The 21,685-nt window shown below is 33.2% G+C and overlaps 1 protein-coding gene and 2 long non-coding RNA genes across 4 annotated transcripts; all 3 read left to right on the top strand.

The window, feature by feature from the left end:
* The first annotated feature begins 937 nt into the window (after window positions 1-937).
* LOC143197907 (uncharacterized) lies at window positions 938-1,683 on the top strand. Its single transcript, XR_013006107.1, has 2 exons — window positions 938-1,313; window positions 1,370-1,683. It is a non-coding gene; the product is annotated as an uncharacterized LOC143197907 (long non-coding RNA).
* Window positions 1,684-11,068: 9,385 nt separating this feature from the next.
* Window positions 11,069-13,803, top strand: LOC143198208 (uncharacterized). 2 transcript variants are annotated; one of them, XR_013006182.1, is made up of 4 exons: window positions 11,069-12,796; window positions 12,848-13,224; window positions 13,371-13,533; window positions 13,593-13,803. It is a non-coding gene; the product is annotated as an uncharacterized LOC143198208 (long non-coding RNA). The 2 variants fall into 2 exon arrangements; XR_013006181.1 differs by having other exon boundaries at window positions 11,069-13,224.
* A 5,625-nt stretch (window positions 13,804-19,428) lies between these two features.
* Window positions 19,429-20,681, top strand: LOC143198685 (uncharacterized). The gene is made up of 2 exons (XM_076408046.1): window positions 19,429-19,929; window positions 20,214-20,681. The coding sequence occupies exons 1-2, from the start codon at window positions 19,429-19,431 to the stop codon at window positions 20,679-20,681; spliced, it is 969 nt and encodes a 322-aa protein (XP_076264161.1).
* The last annotated feature ends 1,004 nt before the right edge of the window (window positions 20,682-21,685 follow it).

The following is a 21,685-nucleotide window of genomic DNA, read 5'->3' as shown; positions in this document are numbered from 1 at the left end:
TGTGATATCGGTATATTTTTAACAAAAGCTATTTGCCATGTCAGAAAGTCATCATAAGTTTATTATTGTACTATAACTAGAATAAATATTCATCTATTATGTTTTCTGATTGCCTTGATTCAATAATGGGATCGAATTAAACGATAACCAGTGAACTAAAAACTACCATATAATGGCCGATTTAGTGTATTAAATGAAGTGTTGTTGTTATGTTATCTCCTTTTTTGAGTCCTTGTGATTGAAATGTTTGTTTAACTGGTTGAATTCGGGATTTTGATAGGAAAATCAAACGGTGGAATGGAGGGCGTTTTTTTAATTACTAGAGAAGATAACTCGGGAATGATATGAAGGCCTTTCTTAATAGGCTAGATCAGTGTTTCCCATTTGCCGGGTCGCGACCCTATGCCAGCCCATCAAATAATACACTAGGTCGCAACATTTCCGCCTAGTTTTAGAAATAATATCTACGATCGATCGACGTATCGTAAGTATTCGTAAGGGGTGAGCAATGGATGAACGAGTAATAAAACAAAGTACCAGTGCCGGGAGCAGTACAAGTAAGCAGTTGAGTGATAGTGAGTTAGCACAGTCCAGTCCACGTTCTAATATTGATTCCAATAAACGGGTGCACGATAAACAGGTAAATTAATATTCATAAAAGAACAAGAGGTCATGAATGCAACAATACCTTGAAGATTATATTCAATTCGGCTTAACGGAGGGCACATATAACAAAAAATTAAATGTTAATTGTAAACTTAGAAAAAATAGAAATTTCACGGTATAGGCGACCTTGGGGAAATGTTTTGTTTAGTTCAATCAACTGTAGCGCTGCGATCGCAAATTGTGATTGGCTAGTTTAAATTCCTGGTGCCGCCACTAACATGAAATATCCATCCATTATTATATTTTTATTTATGGGCGTCCATTTTTATGATTGTTGTTTGTAGGTTATGGTTTTTGTTTAGATCACGAAATTTTCGTTTTACGTTGTGCATATTTTCTGTTTTACATTAATTATTATGGAGTAATAATATAAAAATTGATGACAATGCGTCAGTGTAGTAAAAGTTGTAGTGTACCGGGGTAAAATTCTACTACGGAAATTAGACATCGTTTCCCAAAGAATGATCTCGCTCCTTTCCAAAAATGGGTTGATCAAGTAAATAGTAGTAAGTTACCTGGATAAACCACAATGCAAATATATCAACGTCATGGTGTTTGTTATGGACATTTTAGTGAAAAATTTAGAATTATCCTTTCTTCACGAACAGGTATTAGGGTAAATGTATATCCATCATTGGTTTTATCAGGTACATATAAAATTATCTATCAACTACATGTCTGTTTATATATTGTTTGTTTACAGAAATTCAAAACCTTATGAAGATGTTAGTAGTAATAAAATTCAATTAATCTACCAAGTTGTTCGTATGCTGTCAGTGTGATGTCTATACATAAAGAAGTCTTACAAGAAGGTAACAATTAATATTACTGGATAATTAGTAGTAATAAATACTACTTTTAATTGTAAAATATCCTTAAAATATTTGCAATACTTTAACTTTTTAGAACAATCAGTATTCAATCATTTTATAGTAGAGGAATTATATATTAAATTTGATTGCCTTGTTAAGAAAATATTTGTTATGGTGCCATCAATTAAAAATTTAATTGCTACTTTTAGGGGATTTATTACCTTAAAGAAATCTATTTTGTTTAAATTTACAAAGAACTACATTTGTTTAACAAATCTTAACCAAGATTGCTTAAAGAATTTTGTTGGATATATTAGAGGTCATGGAGGTAGAAACAGCATCCTTCCCCAAGTATGTTCGAGAAATTTTTAAAAGGGCTCATCACTTCAATTTTTTCACATCATTCTCCCGGAGAAAATTGTGAAGAAGATGAACATGTTAGATAACTTATATTCTTTTTTAACGAGAGATCTAGTACCACTTGAGGTTGTTAAATCACCAGTTGAGTTTATATTTTCAGTTCCAGAGAATTTTGCTCTGAAGAAAACGAGTCTAATATTGTATTTTAGTCTTATTTCAGGCTATTTAACAAAACTTCTGAAAAAGAGACAACATGCAATATTTGTCTATATTCTATATTAAGTAGTTCCACAGATTAAATACTCCACAATCTAAATATTTTTAAAAAACACATACATTTTTAGTGTTTGAACTGTCCAATCCATAATGATTTTCAATACCAAATTTTAAGTTATTATGAGGTGTGATTGTATTTTTGGTTTAATGAAGTTAATGCAATATCAACAGGGAAGGATTTAAAGTTTACCTGCAATATATCAAGATAAGTTAGAACTCTAATAGATCCCATAAAATTGATTGCACTAAACATATATGGGAAGGCGTTATAGAAGAATTATAGATATTTTAATATTGCCTAGAAGAGTTCATAATTGTTTTTTTTGCTTTTTGTTTATATATATTTATATTATTTACACTTATGTATATTTGTATAGGATTTTATTTTAATAAATTAATTTTAAAATTTAAATTTGATTTTTATTTAAATACTATTGGGCAATAAATGTGACGTCACAAAATAATCAGGGAAAATGGCAGACCAATCAAGGCAAGATATTTTCCTTACAGGTTTCTACATAACTATTCTAAACTAACCAATCAAATTAGCGTTGTCAGCGCCGCCAATGATTGGACTAAGCGAAACTTTGCCCCACTACTTACCATTGCAGTTGCACACCCCTGATTGTAAAGTCGACCTGTCAAACGAATCAATGTCAATGTCAATGAAACCTTCAAAGTTCCAGAGACATTTGGCTAACTAAAACATCCCGACTACAAAGAAAAGCCAAAAGAGTTCTTCGCAAAAAGGGACAGTTAAATAATAAGAAAAAATAAGGGATCTATTTTTTCACAAAGAACTCAAGCTCAAGCTCAAGTTGTTTTGGCTTCGTATGAAATTTCACAATTTATTTCCAAATTTGGCTATCAACATGCTATTAGTGAAGAGGTAATACTTAACACGGTAAAACAGTTTGTGGATATACCAGATAACATTGAAAAAAAAACAGTCGTAAGCAATCTGAAATCATGTCATGTTATTTTCGTTGTAAATCGATTAAAATACAGACATATCTGGTAATGATATTCTGATCTATTTTGTACGATATGATTTTGAGAATACTATCTATGAAAAGTTTTTTGTAGAGCAATGTCAGGCATTCGTACTGCGCTTTATCCAATGGTAAAATTTGTAGCACCGGAATGGGTAAGGATGCACTGTAGCATTTATAAAGAGACATTGGCTGACAAGAAAATGTCTTTATCCTTGACAACAACGGTGCAAAAGTGTGTCATGTTCATAAACGTTATAAAATTTCGTTTACTGAACTGAAGATTGTTCTATATTTTGTGCAAAGAAATGGGAAGTGATCACGAACATCTTCTTTAACACTGAGAGATGTGATGGCTCTCAAGAAGCAATTTCATGATATTAATTGGTTGGCAAAGAAGCCTACACATGTGATATTTTTGACTTTTCAAATATATTTAAAATATAAAGATGGCTCGGCAATGTAGCAATATTTAAAGTGCAAGACAAGTGAAGATATCAGGAAAAAGCTTAATATGTGGACAGAACGGCGAAAACACGGAACTTCAAACGATTAAGTAATTTAAGTGAAATATAAAAAGAGTAAAACATGATTGCTTTGTCACAAGACATATTAACTCAAATTAAGAATATTTATTAGGACTAGAGAGGAATCTGCAAACATATTTTCCTCCTATCAACAGCAACAAAGCCATTAAACAAAATTAGAGACCCATTTATATTGGTTCCGAAACTAATTTTCCATATTTAGATGTCTATTCTTTAATTGAACTATCAACTGCCATAGCATTCAAGGATATATTTGACACAAGATCATTGATAGATTTTTGGTTCACCCTTTCGTCAAGCATACACAAAATTAGCTCAGCACGCAATCACTTTTTAGTGCCTTTTGTCACAACCTCTAAATGTGGAGCTGGATTTTTAACACTTAATAATAAATATAGAAACCGACTTGAAGTGGAGCCAGACCTCACAATAAAACTTTTATCAGTTTTCGCGAAGTAAAGAATAAGCAACAGCTCAATACTTCGCATTAGAATTTAGTGACTAAATATGCGATATAAAAATATGTAGTGTTAATAAAACATTTTTACTATTAATAAGTGCGGATTATTTTACCTAATGGATCCAGCTTGGGTTTAAAAGTATTAAGTTGGTCGCGAATTAGTGTGGTAATTACCGGGCCATGGCAGAATAATGTTTGGGAAACACTGGGCTAGGTAAGTGTTATCACAAAAATGTTGATTTATAGAAATAATATACTATAGAGAGAATAGTAAAAATACATATATTTTAAGATTTTACCAGAAATAAAAACAGAAAATTCAAAAATTCGCCTTTCTAAAGCGGCCCATAGGAGTTCAATATGATTGTGAAATATTTGAGTTTGTGCAACATAATTGACCGTTTGTAAACGAGATTGAAAGGTTGCGCAATATATTGTGTATTTTTCAAAATCTTGAAAATATTTGCACAGACGGGGAGATATTGTGCCATCTGTTGTCAAGATTGCTCAAAATCACAAGAGATGATCCTTCTGCATAGGTTCCAGAATATAGTGTTGCGAGTCATCGTCGATGCCCCATATTACGTGTCCAACAAACTGATTCAGCGCGATATTCCCCTATAACTATTAGTAAGATTATTAGTACATTAGAAGTGCGTAGGCTCAAGCGCACTAACTGATTAATAGATATATAGAGTGAGATTTAATAATCTCTAGAATAAACTAGAATAGTTCTTAGAATAAGTTAGAGTAGACTTTAAGATAAGTTAGAATAGTATCTAGAATAAGATTTAGATTATAAGTTGTATAGAAGATCACTTACTGAAGTGATCTACTATATGTCAGGATAGTTATATTATATAACTGAAATCATATAATAATACTTATTGTCCACTGGCAGATTGTACACGTTCTAGGAGATTAATAAAAAAAAGTTGATCCTTCACATCGCACAACTTTCAATATCGCCTCCGTACAACAAAATATTTTGCACAAAACAAGCTATATTTTTTGTTGCTTTGGCGAGTGTCGTTATTTCGCGACTATAGAATAGTATGGTGTTAAGCTAAAGGGGACGGGGACATGCATAAACTGTATATATAAAATAATAAATTAATAAATAAATAAAATTAATAACGCAAACAGGGGGGGTTAAAAGAATAAATAGTGTATATACAACATGAACACAAATACAAGACTATAAACACAACTATAACGAAGTAGAGGCTCTATCCAGGCAGCACACATTTTTGGTCAGTAACTCTAAACTTAGCATAGGGTAGATTCTATGGAGAAAATCAACCTCTCATAGAAATCCGAAGAGTCTGTCTGTATTTTCTCCTATTAAAGCATTTTTAAAATTTTGCAGCCCATACTTAGTTCTAATCTGGGTCAGCCGTGGACAGTCGTTCAATATGTGGTAGACTGAAATGGGGGCACGGTGACAAATCTCACAGTGGGCAGTCGGGCTCAAAGTCGTGACCGTGCGAGAAACGACAGTGGCCCAATCTGAGTTGATTCAAAGCTACGACATTGTGACGAAGTGAAGGAATGCGAATGGAGGAGAAAGTATCAGCTTTCACCTAAAAGGGCCTGTTCTGGTTGGTCTCCTGGACCCAACGACGTTGTACCTCTCTATTTGTGAAAAAAGATACGACTGGTATAAGATCGGTATGGACACAAACATCCGTGATGGGGAGGGGAGATGAGGCTGTCAATTTAGCTGATCCCATTCAGATAGAGGGTACAAAAATTGTCCATAACTTATTCGGTTCTATGAACTTTTCCAGTCTTACTCTGGCCGCAAGCACATATATACTGATGGCTCTAAATCTTGCAGCGGGCTCGGCAGTGTATTCATGGTGGACAAACGGGCATTTCGTTTCAAACTCCCTGAACAAGGTTCAGTATTGATCGCTGAACTCTTCGCTATATTCAAACCTTTATCGTACATCTCAATACAAACCTTCAAAGAATGGTTAATCCTGACCGACTCCAGAAATTATCTCTATTGTTCTAACAATATCACTTCAATGCTTTCTTCAATACTTAATACTTTTAACAATTCTTATGTTAATGTTTTCTTCAATCAATGCCTATTTCAATCCTTTCTGCAATCAAATAAACTCAATACTTCTTCAATCAATTCAACTCAATACTTACTTCGATCAATTCAACTTAATATTTTCTTCGATCATTCAATACTTTCTTCAGTCAACTCAATACTTCTTCAATTAATTCAATACTTTCTTCAATCAGTTCAATACTTTCTTCTTCTCAATTCTCAACAACATTTTCAACAATACTTCCTTCTTCTCATTTGAACTCTTTCTCTCGTTGTCGATGGAAATATTGTCTCTCGTTGTCGATGCACCGTGTTTTATCGATGAAGCTCCTCCTGCGGGTTCTTGATGGTGACAAGGCTTGTCCAAGCAACCCTTTTCTGTACCCTGGTTCGCTGAGAATATCGGGATGGGAAACTCTCATCCAGCTAGGAACTTCTCACGCTGATAAACTTTTCGAACTCTTAAGGAATTCCCGAAAAATCCACGATTTCGGGTCTTCTTGATATTTATGGTTATAGGCGCCATAAGAAGTCCTCTACCAGGTCTGACTTCTGACACGTTTAGTCTAGCCTCGGTATTTGAACCGTCGTTATCTGAAACACTCGACAACGAGCCGATGGGATATCATTTTTGTTGAACACGTATGTTCTCTGGACTTGGTACCTTTTTTGGTTGGCTAATTTCACCAGACATTTAATACAATGCGACGTTATATTTTGTATCAATGCCATAATTCTTTTCCCATGTCATAAATATTAGGAATATCAGTTAAAGTTCTCATAAATTAGACCCGTTCACTATCTAACCGAAATATATCTACATTTAACGTAAACTTAAATTTACACGAATGCCCAAATAGGAATAATTAAATTTGCACCGCAATACAGGTAATAACGCTAAAGAGTACTCAATAATAGCATAATCCCAACTTGAGAACTATAGAGAATAGTATTATTGAAAGCAAGTGCCCTATGTTTGTTAAAACAAATCTAAATTTTTTCCCTAATTGTTCTAATTGAAAACCTACTGTAAACTATAAAAAATTGTTGCAAAGGTATTTGACTAACTTATTTGTAGTCAAGGAATGACAACTTTTCAAATAAGCAACTTAGTTTAACAAGACAACGTTTCGGCAGAAAATTGGAGACACTAGCTATAATTTTTTGTGGATTAATTTGCAGCTTCCAAAATTTAACTATTATATTTAACTGCTCTAGAAATCTGAGACATCTCTTACTCTTTAGTAAATTCGGAAATTGATATATAAAACAGTAAATCATATATTTGAGACCGTAGAAAGCTGGGGTAGACAACAGCCATGAAGATTAAGCAGTATATCGATGCATTATTGGTATTATTAAAATTAATTTGCGACTAAAATAGGTTTTATTGAGCAGGCATATTATTTTGGTTACATGAGAATTTTTATGTGTTTGGTTTACTCTTCCTGGCTTGACAAAAATATATACGCTTAAAATTAGACAAAGTCTATGATGGAAAAAAATTCAACCGGTTCATCATGTCGTTGAAACTTAATCTGGGGATTGCCTACGGAAAAGTTAGAGCATCAAGAATATTTTTCCAGTGAGCCTTGTTGGACGTTGGTCATTAAAAAACTTATCCAAAGTTACAAAGAGATATTTTAATATGAATATATATAGTTGTTTTTATTTGTATTAATTTATGCCCGCATAATATTATATAGATAAGGAATTGATCTATAGGGAATGAACCACAATTACTTCTTATAAATATCTTTAGAGATTGGGAGAAAATTAGAGAGATTGACTGCGATATATAGATATTTATACGTCCACCATACATATCTCGGAATTTGATATTCGATAAATTCATACGAATTTAGCTTACTATTTATGAAGATTGAACACCTAGTTCAAGAGGACACCTAGTATATGAATTCTCGAGACCATGGGATCGGCAAAGGATTAAATAGTTACGGTGGATGATATTCGATGGCAAAGAGTTTTGAAACCACCACGGGGCTTGATTTTAGCAAGTACGGTGAGTAACGACGAGTAAGATCGCGATCCCTCTTACTGCCGCTAGTGTGGATACCATGTCACTTGGTGATACTTGGGAATGAACAAGTAGATGTCACGGTGATATATGCCATCCACTCTCAACTCCCTATTGACACTTATACATCCACATTGATCTTTATCCCATCATCAAAACCTTTGCCAGAGAGACAGTGTAAAGACTGACCAAACAAATTCCGTTTGCTTCTCGTTACCATGCAGTAAAACTCAATCGGTTGACACTGGGCTCTCAAGCGCTCCAATAGGCTGTGAATTCTATGACCATACACGGTGTCTTTCACATTTTAAACGGCTTGTGATAGGTTAATGGGATTTCTACGAGAGGTTGATTATTACCATAGAATTTAACACATATTAATTGTTTCCTTAACAACTAATAATTATTCTTTGTATCGTTTAATTGTTTTACCGCTTCCTGTCATCCTAAACGTTGACCTTTCATTCTTGGGATTAATTTTATCTGTACCTAAATCTTTTGTCATATATTTCACTTTCATTTATTTATTTTATTATGTATTACTTTTGATTATTTATTTGTTATTAAAATAAGTGTTGCTCAGACAGGTCACTACTCATACGTCGAAACAAGTAGTGATCAAAATGACAAAGTTTTCGGTGTGGTAGTGTTCCCATTTTGTCTTCATCGGTTTCGCCTGTTGTGGTTGAGTATTGTCATGCTATAGAATTACATTGTTGTGTCTTTGCTCGTCTTCAGGCCATTTTTCGTGCAGTGTTCCGTTCAAACGCATCAATAGTAGTCGATAACTACCAATCAGAGTGGTAGTTTCGTTAGATTTTAGTAACTCATAGTATGCCATATCAAACTGATCCCATAAATACAGAACATGGGTACAGAGCTGGCAGCACTGAATATTTGGCTTTTTTCTTGATATTGATGCATGACCAGATAGCATGATTTTTTATCTTAGGATTATGATAATATGTTCACTTTTCATCATTAATAATAATACAATTCAAGAAACCTTTTCTATTTTGTCGTTGAAGCAGCATGTCACACATCACCAAGAGCCTTTCAATGTCTCTTAGCTTCAATTTATACCTCTCAAAATATCCAAGCTTTTGGATCATTGCAACAGTCTTCAACATATTAAAAATTGTTTGTTGTGTTACTCCCAATAATTCTGCATATTCTTCATGTGTTTTACGCGGGATCATCATCGAATAATGCCTTCAAATACTCCTCTTCAAAATTTGTTGGCTGTCCAGAACGCTCCTTGTCTTTAGTATGAAAATCGCCACATTTAAAACAGCGAAAATATTATTTACACGCTGAAATCGATGGAGTATGTTTATGAAACGTAAAATTTCAAATAAATTCAATTTACTCGATACAAATTCAAACGCTTTCAAGGGACTAAAACATTTTTTGTTTACACATCGAAATTACACATACCAGAAAGTGAATTCTGTTGTTAGTTACAAATATACCAGATGCGACTTAATAGGCAGTAACATCACGACTCTTAAATATTTTAAAATTTATTTATAGGCCATATATAAAATCTTAGAGTGGTTTAGATTATAAAGAAGTCCAGCTTTTGTTTGTTATTTCTTCATGCTTTTACTTTAGATATACATTTTGGATTTAAATATTCGAATTTATTTAAATTATCATATATTCCCAATTTATTTTTCGTACTCACGGGCTGTAGGCATTGTCTACTATCTTCCTTAAGTCTTCTCCTATTTTGCTGCCTGTAATTTTGCTCTTCTTTGTAATTTGTTAGATTTTCCAGCAAAAATCGAGATTTAAATCCAGCAATATCAGAAAAATATCACAAATATATCAACATTATAATTAAGGTAGCATACATTTATATTTTTTGTACCTTTATGATGCCATTTTTGCCATTATCTTATACAATATTATGACTTTGAAGGCTAAATTTATATATTGTTGACTATCTCGCGAATGTTATTTTATCGGTTCTATTAGATATGAATATGAATTAATAATGTGATATATTTCTGGATCTTTCCCCTTATATATAAACCTTTGGTGACAGCTTATTCAACAACTAGTAAGTTATCTCTCTCTTCGAGAGCTGCATTTTATTATTGGACAATTAATTCTGCAATTAGTTATCTTTGGACTTTTGTTTCCATCCTCCAAGTTGCTTTTTCTCATTTGACATCATTGGCAAGAGATTTATTCAAATCTAATAATAACGTTAATGTAGAAAAGGCAAATGTGATATTAGCACCTGTTTACACTGTATAACCCAATAATCCTAATGGAGCCAGCTTGGTGGCGCAGTGGTAAAAACGAAAAGACCTAACCCTGTTGTGTGAATAGTCGCGCGTTCGAATACTGTTGGCTTATGTTTTTGATTTTTTAACATTTGTGAGTGTTTAACATTGTTAAGAGTGCAAAATCCGACAAGGAAAATAATTCTAGTCACGCCAGTAACCAGGCTGAGTAAGACCTGTAAGTCTAAGTAAGTCTTCTGGGATAATTTCTAGGTTGGTCACTGGTCAGTCGGTAGGCTTAATGCCGAGGACCGCGGTTGGGAGTTCACGTTGAACAGTAGGTCCAATCCATAATTTTATATAGATTATAATTTTTTGATCAAAGCCAAAATGAACTAAAACTCAAGGTTGATGCAGCAATATTTCGGAAGATTTTACTTCATGAGTTTAGATGAGTTCACTGTTTTTTGAACGGACTATATCTATCAATCTATCTGTCTATATATATATACAAGTATATATATATATATATATATATATATATATATATATATATATATATATATATATATATATATATATATATATGGAATGAAAATAGGGTGTGTATTGTCTGGTCTTCCTGTCGCCATCATAGAAGAATTGAACGATATCTGATGGTTACTGCTGCATTATTCAACTGTTGCAGGCCTGATATCACCAAGAAACCTACGTCGTTTCATTACATTGTTATAAATATCCGATTGTGCAAGAGAGTCCCGATGTACAGTTTCGACATTGACAAAAAAACCCGAGGAATTTGCACAAGGCCCACGGAGAAGACGCGTACTGCTACTTGCCTTTAATGTAACATAAAGACGACGAGAGAAAGTACCGAGTCCGCCCACGGTACTTTACGAAACATTAACTTTACGACGCGTGTCTTTTTAAGAGCAGAAAACGTTATCTAATGATATTGTATAAGGTAGACTATAAAGGATCTATGCTAATAAATAATATTGGAACTGTAGTAGTTTACGCCCAGGCAGAGAACTCCTGTCAGAACTTATACGAACTAGCCATTAATCTTTCGGATACAACTAAACGAAATGTAACTTAACAATAAATTCGTAATCGTGCCTGTCTTTGGACTATTTTTTATGCACCATGCCTTATTCGGCTTCCTTAACACTATTACGTAATTTAACACATACCTATAGTCTATTCCAAACAGTAAAGACGCACGTCATCACTATATGCCTGTCGAAAGTTGTAAATTCCTTTTACAGTCAGACTATATTTTCCTTCTCAATTTATTCTATTTGAAAGGAGATAGAATACTGTTTGACAAGTTCGAACATGTAACCGAACGAACTTGAAAAACTTGTCCGTTTGCCAAAGGTATGCGAAATTCTTCAAAATATTATAACTAAAGTTTATAAACCGGCAAACATTGTTTTAACGCTTTGTTTTAATAAGTTTCAAATCGCCGCGGTTTTCATCGAAAATAATTATTTTGCGCGTATTATGTAACCTTAATTCACAAAAAAAATCCGTCTTTATGCCCAACAGATAACGAATCAAGATCAGCTTGATGTTAGCTGTATGAGGGATTAAATATACAAAATATATAAAAAAAACAAAAGTAGTTTTTTCAATCGAAACATAATTTAACACAATTATTTCAGAAAAAAAATTTTTAGTCTGGTAAATATCCATAAAAAGTCAAAAGATATGCGCTATTTGAGGTATGTAGAACATCCCTTCATCACTATTGGGTAATATAAGTGGTGAAAGATAATCCACAAAAGGGTTTAATGGAACTTCTAGTCATCACTTTTAAAAGAATACAATTTTAGTAATATATAGCAAAATCAAGGAAGAATTATTATATCAATTTGTATACTTAGATGAGACATGGATATTTCAGAATGGGTCACCATGGCAAGATGGTGATATATATAGTGTAAAGAAAGCAAAAGTTGATGGAAGAGGGTAAACATTGGAATAACTATCGATTAGGTTTTGTTACTCATAATATTTACTAATAATTCATTACATACATGTAGTTCTTAATGATGGAAACAGGAATGGTTTAATTCCTGGTGCACAAAATCCAAAGGTGATTGCCATGGAGAAATGAACCATAACTTGTTTTTGCACTGGTTTGGAAATCAGCTTTCAAAGAACTTCATTTTAAAGAAGAACCATTAGTTATTGTTATGGATAATGCACCATATCATAGTACGCTGCTGGATCCCAACAAGTGCATCAGCAAAGGCTGCAATTAAGGAATGGCGTAAAGTACTTGAAATAAGTTTTGAAGAACCCATGTTAAAGAATGAATTATTTCAAATTCTTATTCGGTAAATATAAATGAAACATTTAATTGGATTTTATGGAATTAACTTTATTAGAAATAAGCTTGAGAAAAGATACATGGTAGGTCAGATTGATGAATGTTATGACCACAGAGTATTACGTCTGCCTCCCTACCACTGCATATTTAATCCAATTGAGTTGATATGGGGTATTCCAAAGAATTATTACAATATATATTCAGGTCGAGGAGCATATTCAAACCAGAACTGTCTGATTTTATGGAAAGAGGCATTGTCGAAAATTACACCTTCACCACATTGAAGAAGAAATTGTTGTATGATAAACAGCTTAGTTATTCAGTTGAATAGTGTTTCTGAAAGTGACAGTGGTTGAATAAAACTTTATGAATGTTGGTTTATCATTCAATGCTGACAATTACCAAGACAGGTTGATAAAGAAGAAACAAATAAAGGTCAGTATACAATTAATATACTTTAACTGTAGGAAATTGTATTATAGTGGGTGAAAGTTTTATGATCATATGTATTATTGTTCAGAATATACATGAACGTTTACTTAAAATGTACGTGGAGAGAAATAATATTAACTTTTTTGCAGATATGATAAATGCATTAAAGAGAATTCACTGATTGAATCTGGTTTTATCAAGAAAGATGTGTACAGGTAGTAACAGAACAAACTAGGGAGAAATATTGTAATATGTAAATAACTTTACAAGGAAACATTGCATCGAGGAAAACAAGAACTAACTGCGTAAAAGGTAAATATGCTCTCTAGTAAAATTAAAATACATTACTCAGATATACAATTGTTAAATAGGTGGATTAGGCCTTCGAGAGATATCGTTACATAAAAAACGCGGCTAGAACTCTACCTATACTAGTGTGGAAAAAAGTTCAATGTAAATATAATAAAACAACTCTAACCTATGAAATATTGTGGCTATATAATTAATTGTAGTTTTAACTTATTCGATAATATATGCTTTAGATGTACTATGATGTTAAAAAATATATTAAATAACATATTTGTTTCATAATTTTATTTAGATTAGAATTTTGTTATAGGTCAAAGCCAAAATGTACTAAAACTCAGAGTTGGTGCGGCAACATAGCGACGTTTTGACAGATCACGTGGGTTCGCTGCTGTTTTAAATTGACTGTATATATTAGTCGGCTTAGCAAGGATTTTGCCTTTGTTTTTTTTTGTAGGCAAGGCTCTACATTCTAGGAATTTTCTTTCTTATTTTCGGAACGGTAAATCGAGCGAGCAATATATGACGCACGTAAAAACATTTAAATTAAACATTTAATAACTATTAAGTGATCTGTATGGTTAATTTCAATATATAATGGCTAATCCACAACATCTTTCTGTCGATTTATCAATTGAATCACCCGCTATTCGATATAATGATCAACAAGTCCTGAAAAACAAGTGGTCTGAAAACAGACGAAAATCAGCGACTATTGGCTTCAAAAACCTATCTAAACATACAACAGTTTCAGTGCTCTGATAGAAGAGACTGAAGAAAACCAGAACAACAAAGAAAACCAACCGAAAACAATTCCCAGATCACCCCTAATAACAATATATAAGGTAGGTGTTGTTAAACTTCTGCATGACCTACTCAAAACAATATGTTAAGAGTTTATAAGAGATTATAAGATTGAAGTGTTTGACTCTGAACATTTTAAAGTTTTAATAAGAGAATTGGACAATAGAAGCACGCAGTACCATACTTTTCGACCAAAGTCCGAAAAAACTTTTAAATTTGTCATAAAAGAACTACATCACGCCACCGATCCAAATACAATTAAAACAGCCCTAGCTGAACAAGGCCACGAAGTTGTCAATGTACATAATATTAAACACCATACAATAAAGAAGCCACTGCCAATGTTTTATATTGATTTGAAGCCAAAAGGAAATAATAAACCTGTTTACGAGATTAAGTACTTGGACCACAATGTCATTAAATGTGAGCCACCATACACATAAAGAATCATCCTACAATGCATCAGATGCCAAGCATATGGGCATACCAAAACATAATGTCGCAAGTTGTATAGATGTGTGAAATGTGCAGGAGAGCATTCGACCAATGATTGCACGCGCAAAACATGTGACGATAAAGTAAAATGCGTCAACTGTGACGGTGAACATCCTGCAAATTATAGGGGATGTCTAGTCCATAAAGCGTTACAACAAAAATTTTTCCAGTACTGAGAGGGAAAAGAAACTTACAGCCCCCAAAACAGCTCATACCATTTAACTCGCCCAAAGCACCAATACAACATCCTCATATATCATACGCACACGCACTAGTTAGTCAGACACAATCTAATACGCAGACAACGCCAATCACCACTGACCCTCTAAGTAATATTAGTAAATTAGAGCAAATGATGGGTAAACTTATGGAACAATTGAGTACAATGATGAATTTACTCACCGTCGTCGTTACCAAGCTAGCCTAATGACCGATAGGCATTACAGCAAACACAAAATAGCAATAATAGCAATTAGAAATAAAATTTCCGATACCATAGACTTTTGTGTTACAAAACATATTGACCCCAAAACGTGCAAAGCTGAACCATGTTTCGATCTATCATCTGATCACTCACCAGTTATTATAAGAGTGAACTCAAATTTTCTCAAGAAAACAAAACTATCTTCTTTGCATAATATCAAAACTAAGTGGTCATTATTTAGAGAGAAATTAGAAAGTTTAATATCTCTAAATTTACCTCTCAAAACAGAAAAACCTACAGAAATAGCAGCAAAATATATAACAAAATCTATACAAGATGCCGCCTGGTACGCAACACCTAATAGCGCGACATATCAGAAGTTTAATTATACTTCATTTATAATTAAACAAAAAATTGCCGAAAAAAAACCGCGAAAAACTTGGCAACAAAGCAGAAGAGAAGAAAATAAGACGAAGTTCAACAAGTCCACAAAAGGGCTGAAAGAGCTAATAAATAAGGAACAAAATTAAGGAAGTAAGAATTATTAAGAAAACTTAACGCCAACTGATGCAACAGAATATTCTCTCTGGAAAGTAACAAAAAAATTTAAAAACCTCAACAAGATAATCCACCCTTTAAAATTGACGACAATACCTGGGCTAGGAATGATAAAGATAAAGCGGAAGTTTTCTCTAAATATTTAAAGACAGTATTTAATCCGTACCGGTCTGAAATCCGCAACAGAAGAAAATAACATAGTTGACTTTCTTAACACTCCATTTTAGATGGATCTCACAGACAGAGATTTTATTGGTGAACAGGGTGACGGATACACTGACATACAGCCCATATATTCGGGTGTTCCGCAGGGTGGTGTCCTTGGCCCATTGTTATATCTATTGTATACAGCTAACCTACCGATTTCAAGAAACACTACTGTTGCAACATATGCTGACGATACAGCGGTTTTATCATCACACGGGGATCCAATATCAGCCACAAGAAATCTCCAACTTCATCTTAACGAAGTCGAATTGTGGTTGAAAACGTGGCGTATCAAAGCATATGCGACAAAATCTGCACATGTGACACTCACCCTTTGTAGGAGAACATGTTCTTCAGTAAAATTGAATAATCATGAACTTCCTCAAGCAGCCAACGTTAAATATCTGGGAATGCATTTCGACCGACGTTTGACATGGAAAAAACATATAGTTACAAAACGTAAGCAGCTTGGGCTTAAACTAAACCAATTGTATTGGCTTAAATCTAAATTATCATTAGATAATAAGGTGTTTCTGTATAAGTCAATACTTAAGCCCATTTGGACCTATCGAATTAAACTGTGGGGTACTACTAGTAAATCTAACATAGTTATCCTCTAGAGGTTCTAGAATAGTGTGTCCAGAAGTGTTGCGAATCATTTTCGATGCCCCATATTACGTGTTCAACAAACTGATTCAGCGTAATATTCTCGTAGAACCCTTAAGGAGTGTAATTCGGAGTGTTAGTGCGAGGTACTCTGGAGGACTATTAGTGCATCCCAATGCACTCTACATATTATCATACGAACTGATCAATAGACACATAGAGTGAGATTTAAAATTCTCTAGAATAAGCTAAAATAGTTAGGATATACTTTAAAATAAGTTAGAATAGTATCTAGATTAAGATTTAGATTTTAAGTTGTACAGTAGATCACTTACTGAAATTATCTACTACATGTCAGGACAGTTATATTATATATCTGAAATCATATAATAATACTTTTTGCTCACGGGCAGATTGTTGACGTTCTAGGAGATTAATAAAAAAAAGCTTTCGATTTAATTTGATTTCTGAACAGAAAACAGCTAAAAAATCGTTCTTGCTTAAGGATTGATGGTAATATTGTATAGTATATCATTGTACTAGAGATAATTTTAAAGGTTATTAATATTGTTTTGTAAATTTTTGGTGGTATTAAGTTCTAATTCATTTCAGAATTTTAACAAATGAATTTTTTTTAACAGAGCACTAACTGAATATTGCAAGTAAATACGTATAATTTGCGCATCATAAATGAATGTTGAAAATAATATTAACAATTATAAAATAGCTTCAAAGAATTGTAATTCCTCGTTTGTTGTTGAGTTATTAGTTCCCGGGTGGGACATAAGACAAAGTAGAAATCAGTAGATAAGTGAAAACTATAGAAGTCAAATTACAGATGAGCTATATGCAAAGATGACATCAAAGGGTGGAGTAACTAAGCAAAACTAAGCTAACTTGCAACTTTATTTAAAAATTTATAGTTAGGTGAGAAATATTGATAAAGCATAAATACTGTATGAATATATAAATGAAGCAAGGATTATATTCGGCAGTTAAAATGAAATTAACTACATAATTTCCATAGATGGAATACATGGGACAAATGTAATAAATTATGAATTAGTAACAGAATATTTGTAACAATGCTAAATTATTGAGATCAACATTTCGTCCTAAAGAATGCAATAAGTTTGCTAAATCACAGCAACGTGGAAGCGATACAGCTAGTGGGCAACACGCAGGAAATCAGAAGATTGAAGTGAACCAAACCAAACGAACTAGTTTAGTGTGTAAGTGGATTTTTAACTTTAGTTTAAGTAGATTAGTTTTATTCTAATTTGGGAAATACATACTGATATACTAATCCTGTACACGCCTTGCTTGTATGTTAATGCAAGTACAACTGAACAATAGTAATAAAATAGTTTGTAAATTAAGATTGTACTAAGCCTTAAACCTTTAAATTTTAAAGGCATGTACAAAGTTTTCACATATTTTTTTATCTAAAAGATCAGATATCTGATCAGATATATTGTGTATAATGTTGTTGCTGAGCTGATGTGACGAAAAACCGGAAGTCGTTCAGTGCAAAAGCCGTTCAGTTTGCTCTTTAAACACTAACCATATCATATGAGAAGCCTCAGAAATATTGCAGGCACACGCGGAGGTTGCGGGTTCGATTCCCGGCGGGAGCAACAACATTCTGTTGGTCTAGTTTGGTTACAACATTTGTCAATGCACCTAGGTTAGGTAGCAGACCCCGGGATCTGAAGCGTTTCTTATTTTCAATAATTGTTTCTTTTTTCCTATTTTTCCTCATACGGGCTGCACCTTTACTTGGCCTACTCATTGTAATACTGAATAAGATAACAGCGTAATTTAGTGAGTAAATAACTAACTCTAAAACGAGAAAAAGAAAATATGTTTAACAAAAAAATTGAACTTGGGACTGATTAACTAATCTGGGAAATACATACTGATGTATTAATCTCGTACACGCCTTGCTTGTATACTTATGCAAGTACAACGGAACCATAGTGGAGCAATTGTGGGTTCGATTCCAGGCGGGGGTAACAACTTTTTGTTGGTCTAGTTTGGTTACAACATCTGTCAATGCATCTAGGTTAGGTAGCGAACCCCGGGGCCTGAAGCGTTCCTTATTTTGAATAATTGTTTCTTAATTTCTATTTTTCCTCATACGGGCTGCACCTTTACTTGGCCTACTCATTGTAATACTGAATAAGATAACAGCGTAATTTATTGAATAAAAATCTAACACTAAAAAAAGAAAAATTAAATATTTTTAGCAAAAAAATTGAATTGGCTTCAAAAAATTAAATAAAGAACTCACAAAATATTAATAAAATAATAAAATTTTGATTTTTAACACAAAAGAAGCCTGTTAATATAACATATGTACATAATAATCGTTGTAATCTTATATATAAAAATGAATCGCAAAATATGTTCCTAAGCGCATAACTCAACAACGCCTGGACCAATTTGGCCAAATCTTTTTTTAAAATGTTCGTTGAAGTTCAGGGATGGTTTTTACGGCGAGAAAAATTAGAATTATTGCTGGAAAAACCCTAAAAATAGCCCTTTTTGTTTGAATTTGTTTCGTGTATCAGTTGACAATTCATCTGTCATCTGTCAAAAGTCATCTGTAACAGACAACTTTTTTTTTTTAAATTTGATATGACTTGAACTCAAATCCTTTTAATCCGTACGAATTGTTTTATTTATTTAAAATTTTTTATTTGTTTAAAATTTAATTAAATTCATATATCGTGTTTTGTGCAGAGTGTTTAGTTAGTTAGTGTTTGTTTAGTTCGTGATTAGTGAAAAAATAATTTATATTTGATATGCCTCCTATAAGACGAAGCAATTTAGGTAGAAGAACCAGAAATGCTATAAATCAAGCTAATTACCGATCTAATCGTACTGCACAAGAACGTGACGACGGAAATGAACGTGAAAGAATTCGGATATCACAAACGCGTGAAGCGCGAGCGCGACATTCAACTAATAATCGCGCAAGTTTGAATCCAGCTGCTTTCAGTTACGATGTGTCAATTAACTACAGTAACTACCAATGTGTTGTTATTGGTTCTATGAACTTGGTTTGCTCACACTGTAAGGCATTAAAATACAAAAACGATGCCAATGGATTGTGTTGCGCAAATGGTAAAGTGAAATTGATACAATTGGATCCACCACCAGAACCATTGTACTCATTGGTTTCAGGAATAGGAACAGATTCTATACACTTTTTGACACATATTCAACAATATAACAATTGCTTTCAAATGACTTCATTTGGGGCAACAAATGCAGTTCGGGAAAATTTTATGCCAACTTTCAAGGTATGTATTATAGCAGTTACTCATAATTATTTTAGCGAACAAAATTTTCTGTCACCAAAGTTAAGATGTGTTACTAATCTTCAATTTCTTAATCATTACGAAATATATCACTTAGTCATCATATTATATGGTGATTCAGTTTCAGTGACACTTTTATTATATTTTATATTTGATAGATATTAGTTAAAACTAAATATATACTTTTTAAGATCAAATATTATTTAAGTTTGATCATTGACAATCCATTAATTTATACCACACCATAATATTTTTTTTATTTACAGATACAAGGGCAAATATATCACAGAGCAGGTTCACTGTTACCAGTGTCAGATAGCGACAACAAATTCCTGCAAATTTATTTTATGGGCAATTCACCACAAGAAATTGATCTGCGTTGTGCACATAACAATTTAGTAAAAAGGTCTATTGTAGAACAATTACAAACTTTATTTCATCAACACAATCAATTGATTATATTGTTTAAAACTGCCCTGGATCTGATGCCATCCGATAATCACAAAATTGTAATCAGAGCTGATAAAACATCTGCAGGTCAACATACAAGACGTTTTAATGCACCAACTATTGATGAAGTTGCTATCGTTGTAGTTGGAGAAAACTTGGAATCCCGTGATATTGTTTTACATCGTCGAAATTTTCAATTACAACCTATAAAGGAAACACACCGCTCATATGATGCACTGCAATATCCCATTATATTTTGGCAAGGTGAAGATGGCTACGATTGATCAATAAAAATGATAAATCCCATTACAGGTAACTAAAATATTAGTTTAGCTATGGCGATAATATCTCAGTCACTATATTATGTATTTTAATTTTATATTTGAATGTTATTAAAACAAAATCTGTTTACAGGTTCTGAAACCAACAAAAAAGTCAGTTCAATGAACTATTATTCATACCGCCTAATGATTCGGGAAAATGCAGATAATCACATATTGAAATGTCGGCGATTATATCACAAATATGTTGATGACATGTATGTTAAAATTGAAACGGAGAGATTAACATTCATCAGGTTGAATCAAACCAAACTCCGATCTGAAGAGTATATTCACCTTCGAGATGCGATTAATACTGATGGAAATGCACAGAATGTCGGTCGGATGACTATTCTTCCAGCAACATACATCGGAAGCCCTCGGCATATGCACGAATATGCTCAAGATGCCATGTCGTATGTTCGTCATTATGGTACAGCAGATTTGTTCATCACATTTACATGCAATCCGCAATGGATAGAAATTAAGCAGGAGTTATTACCTGGGAAATCATCCATTGATCGTCATGATATTACAGCCAGAGTCTTTAGACAAAAGTTGAAATCTTTAATGAATTTCATCGTAAAACATAATGTGTTTGGTGAGACACGCTGCTGGATGTATTCTGTGGAGTGGCAGAAACGAGGATTGCCACATGCACACATTTTGATTTGGTTGGTTGAAAAGATAAGGCCAAATGAAGTTGATGCAGTGATATCAGCTGAAATCCCTAATGTACAAGTAGATCCTGGATTGCATGAGGTAGTTATCAAAAACATGATACATGGTCCCTGTGGAACTCTTAATCAAAATTCACCGTGTATGATGGATGGTAAATGTTCAAAACGATATCCACGGACATTAATATCGGAAACAATTACTGGTAATGACGGTTATCCATTGTATCGTCGCAGATCGACAGCAGACAATGGAAAATCAACAATTGTCAAATTAAATTAACAAGATAT

This window comes from Rhynchophorus ferrugineus, unplaced genomic scaffold (genome assembly GCF_030347505.1).
Source record: "Rhynchophorus ferrugineus isolate W39M unplaced genomic scaffold, kcgeb_rfMv2 rfM6, whole genome shotgun sequence".
Taxonomy (NCBI): domain Eukaryota; kingdom Metazoa; phylum Arthropoda; class Insecta; order Coleoptera; family Curculionidae; genus Rhynchophorus; species Rhynchophorus ferrugineus.
The sequence above is the reverse complement of the archived record's forward strand: the minus strand, read 5'-3'. Positions and strand labels throughout refer to the sequence as shown.